This window comes from Ursus maritimus, unplaced genomic scaffold (genome assembly GCF_017311325.1).
Source record: "Ursus maritimus isolate PB19 unplaced genomic scaffold, ASM1731132v1 scaffold_5, whole genome shotgun sequence".
NCBI classification, from domain to species: domain Eukaryota; kingdom Metazoa; phylum Chordata; class Mammalia; order Carnivora; family Ursidae; genus Ursus; species Ursus maritimus.
Window position 1 is genome coordinate 79227284 of NW_024426663.1, and position 8705 is coordinate 79235988.

The 8705-nt window shown below is 36.1% G+C and overlaps 1 protein-coding gene across 1 annotated transcript; it reads left to right on the forward strand.

Moving 5' to 3' along the window:
- Positions 1-5756: 5756 nt before the first annotated feature.
- Positions 5757-6536, forward strand: LOC103680644 (vomeronasal type-1 receptor 4-like). Its single transcript, XM_008710142.2, has one exon. It carries the CDS (start codon positions 5757-5759, stop codon positions 6534-6536), a length of 780 nt encoding a protein of 259 aa, XP_008708364.2.
- The last annotated feature ends 2169 nt before the right edge of the window (positions 6537-8705 follow it).

Consider the following 8705-nt stretch of genomic DNA (forward strand, 5'->3'; position numbering starts at 1 on the left):
TTTTTCTATTCTCACAACTCTTTTTGTTGATTTGGAGTTTTAATTTTTAATTCATTTTTCCTTTTGTTGCCATACATGGTAATAAATGTGTATTTTTTGTTAATTTTGTTATTTTTTCTTTATTTTTTGATTGTTTTGACACCCTGTTCCTCACACTTATAAGTGATTTCTGATATTTAAATTATATCAATTTATATCTTTTTTGAGCTTTATGATTCTTGTTGAATATGTTGGGGAGAACATCCTTTTCCTTTCCTCTTTTATGTTGGGTCTGGGGCCTGCAAATTAAACCCCCAAAAGACAGATAAGCAGGAGGAAAAACCCCAAATTTGTTCATGGGCTTATGGGAACTCGCAAAAGAATACCTCATAAATTACTAAAATTAGGACCTTTTACTCATAATCTCAATAAGGAAATGGAGTAAGGGTGAAGAGTATTTATGGGATGAACAAGTAGGATTCCAGAGGAACAAAAGGGAGATACAAAAAGTTTGTGATGATCATTGTCTATGCAGGTGTAAGTGGTATTTTTCATCCTTTTCATGATGATAAACCCAGAGAGAAGGGATTTTTTTTAACAGTTTCATTTCCAGAAGTTCCTCCTTTAAGTGAGGAAAAGAACCTCCTAGAAAGGCTTTTTTTTTTTCTGCAACCATTGAATCTCAAATGTCCTTACTTTAAAATAATCTTTATCATAACTTTGAGAGTTTAAGTGGGTCTCCACAATTCTATCAAATATTTTCAAAGCAGTTTCTTTCTCAGATAACTAATGCTTCTGGAATATTATTCTTTTTTCTTGATTTCCTAAAGTTCCCCACCTCATGTTTTCTAATTTATTCTGACAGACGTATATCCCAATATTTTCCTTATTTATTGTTAAACTTTACCTTTCCCATAATCCTTTCTTTGCTGCTGTGCCTTTTTTATTTACACGATTTTCTTTAGCTTTTTGACTGCCTCCACTTGTATTCTGTTGTTTTTGTTTTTCTCAGAACTTGTGTTCTGGTTTTTTTTTTTTTTCTCTTTGCCCTCATTCTGTTTAGCTGATTTCCCTGCTGGGATGACACTACCTCCATCCTGTTCTTTCTAGGTTCACTTGTTCCTTCATATTTATTGTCCCTCTCTTTCCTTTTTCAATTCAGTTAACTGTCGTCTCCTGATTTTAATTCTCTTTCTCCTATATTTCCTTTCACTCTTCCACCTATTTCCTCATTTCTTTTAACCATTCTCTCCACATAGTGCCTTGTGTTTCTTCTTCATATTTCTTGCTTCCTCACCATCCTTTGTTCTGACAAACAACATATGGAAAGGATTTTTCAAGTTCAATGCAACCAGAGATTTTAGATTCTATTGAAAATTGCATTTTCATTTCATTTTGTAAATTTTGAATTTTGTTTTATAAATTTTAAAAATACGTAACAAATTACCTTTCATGATACTGGATATTCTGATTTATGAATGTCAATGTGGTGCTATTATTTCTGTCTTTCTTATCTTCTGTCAATTGATTTATATAATTTTATCCAAGAAATTTTTGCAGAAATTTGAGATTATGTCATAGCATTACTGTTATTTTAAATCTTTTATTTTCTAAAATTATATTGTCTAATCAAGGATATAACTTTTAAAATCATGGGTTGCAGAACCTATTATACTATATTTCTCTGGAGTTTTAGCCTTATTTTCAGTGTAGACTATATTATCATCACTAAATGATAATAATCACATTTTTTGTCTTTTGGAGTGTTTAGCCTTTTAAATTCTTTACCACGTATGTTAAGAGATGAAATGGAATAAAAATCGGGACTGGATAGTCAGTACATCTGACATTTCTGACTAATAATAATTATATTGGGTTTCATAATGTATTAGTTTGTTCTGTTTATATTAGGTAGATACACTGCACAAAGTTAATAATTTCCTTTCTATTTATAATATACTATATAATTTTATTTTTATCATAAATGGATATCAAATGTATATGAATGTACTTTTCCTAATTACTGTGATAGTCATGCACCTTTCTTCTTTAGGATGTTAATATGGACAATTATGTAAAGAGATTCCTTAAAGATAAGACATCTTATCATTTCATGGTAAATCTAAACTCCTCACAATACATTATTCTTGTTTATATCTTGGTGTATACAGTTTACAATTTTTAGATGTATATTTATATATTATATTGAGGTGAAATGAATATAACATAAAATTAACCATCTTAAAGTGTGCCGTTCAGTGGCATTTATAATATTTAGAATGTTGTTCATCCACCACTTTGTGAAGTTTCAAAACGTTTTACCACCTCAAAAAAAGCACAGACGTCCCCCTTCCCACCGAGTCACTCTACCCTTCATCCTTCCAATCTCTAGCAACCACATGTCTGCTTTCTGTCTACAGATTTATGCATTTTGGATATTTTGTATAAATACAATCATAGTCTAAGTGACTTTTAGATTGTGAGTGCTTTTACTTCTAGACTTGGCTTTCTCATGGAAGTGTGGTCATGTCAGTAGTTAATTAGGGGATGACTGGTGTCCCATATGGGTTTTGATGTTGCTTGGAATGGAATGGCTTTGCATATAGTTTTGAAATTTGGCTGAAGATTTCTTCTCTGTGATTGCTCAGCCCATAAAAGGCCAGGATGCTTCACATGGTGTTGTGGTGGGTTTGCTGTGAGGCAGAACAGCAAGCTCCACCTAAGGGCACTTATCAAGATTTTGCTTATGTCATGTTTACTCTATGCTGACTGGCCAAAACAAGCCAGGTAACAACCCCCAGTAAAGGGATGGAGAACAGCCACCTCATGGGTGCAACCTCAATGCCAGGGTAGAATTTATAGGCATTTTTGTAGTCTACCACTTCCCGGGACCAAGAGCAAATGAGATGTAAGAAATTAGAGACAGGGAGTAGAAACAATTCCTCAGAGGAGAATTGCTCAAAAGAAAAGAAGAGGTTGTTCAAGAAATATGCAAGACACACAGTACATTTGCATGCTGAGGGGGGAAATTTGATAATGCCTGAGAGAGAAAAGAATAACAGAAGAGAGGGTCCTGAGCAGGAAAGATATTTCCAGATTTATTGCACAAATGCATGGATGGGCTGTGACAAAAGCATAGACAACCCATTTGCAGAGCCAGAGGACAGTTGAAGTTCTGAACAAGGATAGAGAAAGTTGGATTGATGTACTGGTGGAATTTGGGGGAATATCTTTTCCTTGCTTTATTTTTCTAAATTAATATGGAGATCATTGATGGATGAATGAATGAAGAAAATATGGTGTATATATACACACACACACAATGGAATATATATACACACATGTATATAATGGAATATTATATTAGATATATATATATACACACACACACAAGGTATATATATATAATGGCTTATTATTCATACATATGATGGATTATGTATATATACACACACACAATGGAATATTATTCAGCCATAAAGAACAAGGGAATCTTGCCATTTTAAGATCATGGGGGGAACGTGCTGGTATTATGCTAACTTGTGTAAGTCAGGCAGAGAAAAACAAATACTGTATGACCTCATTTACATGTGGAATTATGAAAAATTCCCAAAATGTCCACTGAATTCATAGATACAGAAATCAGACTGGGAATTGACAGAAGTGGAGATTGGAGGGTGGGTGACATGGGTGAAGGAAGTCACAAGGTGTAAACTTCAAGTTATAAAAAAATCAGTCATGGGGATATTATGGGCAGCATGGACACCGTAGTTAATGGTGCTGTACTATATATTTGAATGTTGCTTGGAGTGTAGAATTTAAAAGTTGTCATTACAAGAGAGAACATTGTAACTCTGTGTGGTGATGGATATTAAATTGACTTATGATGTCCATCATATTGCAATATATACAAATATCAAATTACTGTGATGTATATCTGAAACTAACAGAGCGTTTCATTTCAATTATATCTCAATAGAAAATATGCAATGCACCATCAATTGAATATGAATTTGGAGAGGATTTGTTGGTAGTTTGAGAATGGAGAATTTATGAAATAATCATCAAGAGGCGTGAGAAAGTGAACACTCAAAGAATACTCTAGAAAATTTAGTGTGATTGCTGGCTGAAATGAAAGCTCACTGGAGTTAAGTGGTGAAGAAGTTAATATAAGTTCACTTAATATGGTTATGTCTTTTTCTCTAGCTTTGTTTATCTGAGTAGAATGATGTGAACTAAGCAGAGTATGAGTGTGTGTGAGGAGTATAGAAGCAGGAAAAAAAGTGATGGCATCACTTTTGCAGGAAATGATTATAATCCTGGATCAAGGAAGTTTAAATGAAGAGGAGAGATTGGGAGATCTTGTGGAGAGTAAAAAGATCAATGTTTTGCAGACCCAGGTGATGTCAAAGTAATTTAGTCGTCAGAGATTACATAAACTAAGCTGGAAATAGCTGGTATGGGGGGATATGATGCTTGGAATTGACACATAATGTATTCACAATATTGGCACAATGACAAGACTCTAGTATGTGGGTGGGAAAGTGTGGATGAGGTGAAGGAGGCAGAGGCAGGAGTGTTGGAAGAGAGGAAATCACAAATGTAAGAGAGGCTGAGGATACGGGACAGGTCATTTGTGTGGATCCTACAATCACCAAAAATATGACAGGAGGTGAATTGGGGAGTGTTACAGTGAGTCAAGTTCTAGAAAGGGAGTGATTTGGTGTGAATAGATTACCTCCACATGGACAGAGGTGGCTGTAGAGTGACGACAAGTTGCTTCAAAGCCTGGGTGATGAAGAATTATCTGAAAATGCTGGGAATCAAAGAAGACATCCCCACCCTCAGGGCTGGTGTTATAGGGAACAGGGGAGAGAGAGCTCCCACTACCTGAGAGAGATTCAAGAGAATCAGTGACTTTAGAGTAGAATAAAAAGATGTAGTGAATTTTCAAAGCAGAACTGGAGGATGCAGTGTACTGATCCAGGAGCTGATGTGATATCATGTACATTGGAAGGGTCTTGGAGTTAGGAAACGTGTGTAGCAGGGTCAGGAATGGTATTTTAAGAGCCAGATGGTCATGTGCCCCTCTGGAGTTGGAGTTGTCTCCTGGTGAATGACTATAACAATAATGTGTGTGCTATGTATACACACTATGCATTAATGTTATGCATTAAAATACATAGTAATTTTTTATTATTCATGCCAGAGGATGGAAATTCATTCAAATATTTGATGTGAAGTTCAGAACATACATATAGAATATGAATTGAATCTGTATAAATCTGAAATATTGTTTATAAAGTGCAAAAAACTTCTTCAGATACTTATTTCTAAGAATTACAGTTATGTTTTCATAAAAAGTTTGCTTTATCTCAGCCCACATATTCCTGTGCAGTGACATCAATAATCCTTGATATTTACCTCTGGAACTAATTCTTACTTTCCTGAATGTTGTTACAGAGCATCTGCACAACCTCCTGCTCAGGGTGATCTTACCTCATGGAGTCTCCATATGATCCCATTATTTCCATCAGGCTTACAAACCATTTTGGGTTCCTTTTGAATCTGAGAAAAAGTGTATCAAAGTAAAGAGGCCAATGAATGTGATGGTTTCAGGTGATACTATTTTGGGAGTGTTCATTCTCTCTCAAATTGGGATTGGTTTTATTGGAAACACATTGCTACTGGTGTTACTCATCAACACCCTCTTAGTCCAGCTACCTACAAAGAAGCCTATAGATTTGATATTTATCCATTTGATTTTAGGGAATGTCATGACAATTGTTTTCAGTGGGATTCCAGAAGTAATGAATGCCTTTGGAGTAAGAAATTTTCTAGACGACATTGGTTGTAAGGCAGTGCTCTACATCCACCGAGTCACCCGGGGTCTTTCCCTCTGCACCACGTCTTTCCTGAGTATTGTTCAGGCCATCATTATTACTCCCAGCAACTCTAGGTGGGCATGGCTCAAACCCAAAATCTCCACATACATTTTTCCCGCTTTCTGTTCTTTCTGGATCATCAACATGCTTATCTACATCCGTGTCATCCTAACCACTGCGGCCCCCTACAACAGCACAGAACTTGACAAATTCTATTCTCTGACATACTGTATTGGGAAGGATGCTGATGACATTCAGTCAGGTGTGTTTAGAGGGTGCATGTTCTTACGAGATTTCCTGTGTATGTTCCTCATGATCTGGACCAGTGTGTACATGGTAAAGTTCCTTTTCACACATCGCAAGACAGTCCAGCACGTCCACAGGACCAGCCTCAGCCCAAGACCCTCTCCTGAAACCAAGGCCACCCACACAATCCTGGCACTGTTGAGCTGCTTTGTTTTCTTTTACTGGAGCAATAGTTTCCTTACCATTTATGTAAGTTATCAACATAACGTAAAAGGGCTAGAGAACATCACTATAATTCTCTTCCATTGTTATTTGGCAATCTGTCCTTTGGTACTAATCAAAAATCATAACAAACGATTCGTTCTGAAGTGTGTCACTGCAAAGACGAAAAAATCCTCTCAACACACAATTTCCCTCAAAACATGATGCCCTCACACACTTTTCTGATACAATGGGCTTCAACTAGAATTTCCCACCCTTAATTTAGGGAAAGTCAAATTGTGAAAGAGTGCTAAGAATTGTCCCTTTGGGGGCTCCTGGGTGGCACAGCGGTTAATCGTCTGCCTTCGGCTCAGGGCATGATCCCGGCGTTACGGGATCGAGTCCCACATCAGGCTCTTCTGCTATGAGCCTGCTTCTTCCTCTCCCACTCCCCGCTTGTGTTCCCTCTCTCGCTGGCTGTCTCTCTCTGTCGAATAAATAAATAGAATCTTTAAAAAAAAAAAAAGAATTGTCCCTTTGGACATCTCTCAAACCATTCAGTTTCAGGAAGATAGGGAATAAAGGACTAGACTTGTGGAATACAACATGTTTGAGAGAATTACACTTGAATGGGGCAAACTTTATCTTATAATGATTCTAAAAAACACATTTTGATTTTTTTGCATTACCCTATTTTTAAGAGATCTTTCCTAATGTGACAGATCTATTGGTGCACTTACAGTAACTACACTTGCTAGAACATGCTAGACAGATCTTACCTTTGACCAAAGGATTTGGTATCTGCACTATTCCATAACTTACACCTTGGAGTCAATACATGAGTTCATCTTATATTGTCAGTTATATCTGGCTTGACCGTAAACAGTGATATGTACAAATATAATGGTTTCCCTCATCTTAGGAATAACACCCCAATCCCCCAAAAAACTATCCTCATATCCTTTATGAAGTCCCACTTTACTTCCTATATGCACACCTTTCAACATATTTGCATCACTGGAGGTATTTCTTGAATAGGTCTGTTTTTCAAAGGCATGTTTTTTGTGTCAATAGCAAAATATGTTTTCTTCGTAGGTTTCTACTTTTAGAAAGAAATGGAGCCATTCCCATCTGTCACATTACGCTCTATCAGAATACCTCAAGAATTCTGCTAGAAAAGAGCTAAAATTTTCAATATATATTTAAAAATATTTTTCCCTAAGAACTATGCTCAAACAAATGTAAGGGAGTGAAAATGACACTGAAGTGAAGCTGTCAGCACATGAGTGACTCTTACAGCACAGATCTTTGTGCTTCATAGCTTCTCAGGAAAGAGAAAACTGGGAATTGGAGCCAGAGAACACAGAGTGACTGATGAGGTAAATAACAAACAAACAAACAAAATTCAGCTAGATAAAAACAAGGAAGGCATGAGAACACTCAAACTGAAAACAATTACAATAAGCAAATACTAATTTTTAGAAGCTAATGTGAATATTTCTAAACAGATAAATACTGGGACTTGTGATGGGGAGGGTACTACAATAATGATAAAGGTTAAGACAACTGAGAAGAACAAGTTGCCCTAAAATTTTGTACCCTCAAAAGATTAACGTCAATATAATTATAAACAGAGGACAGCATATCCATGATTTTAGGGGAGGACTCACACAAAATTATTTCAGTAATTGATATCCCTATAAGGAAAAATTGTGCATTTAAAATACATACCGTGAATCAATGCAAATCAAAACCATAATGAGATACTTAACACCCACTAGATTAGCTAAAATAAAGAAGATTGATGATGACAAGGGTGGAGAGGTTGTGGAGAAATTGGAACCCTCATACACTGTTGGTGGGCATGTATAATGGTGTAGCCATTTTGGAAAACAATGCAGAAGTTTCTCAAAAACTTAAACATAGAATTAACATACAGCCCAGCAATTCCACTCCCAAATAATTGAAAAGAGTTTTCCAAACAAAAGAAGGTGTATGTGAATATTCACAGCAGCATTATTCATAATATAAAAACATGGAAACAACTGATATGTCCACCTACCAGTGAGTGAATGAAAAGCTGTGGTATAGTCATAATATGGAATCATATTCAGGAATAAAAAGAAAAGGACTGATACACAGATGAACCATGGAAACATGCTAAATGGAAGACTTGAAACTTTTTTTTTTTTTGAGAGAGGATGAATGGCACAGGGACAGAGGGAGAGAGAGAATCTGAAGCAGACTCTTCACTGAGTGCAGAACCCAACGAGTGGCTTGATCTCATGACCCTGAAATCATAAACTAAGCCAAGATCAAGAGTCATACACTTATCTGCCTGAGCCACCCATGCACCCCTGGAAGAAACTAATCATAGAAGACTATATAATGTAT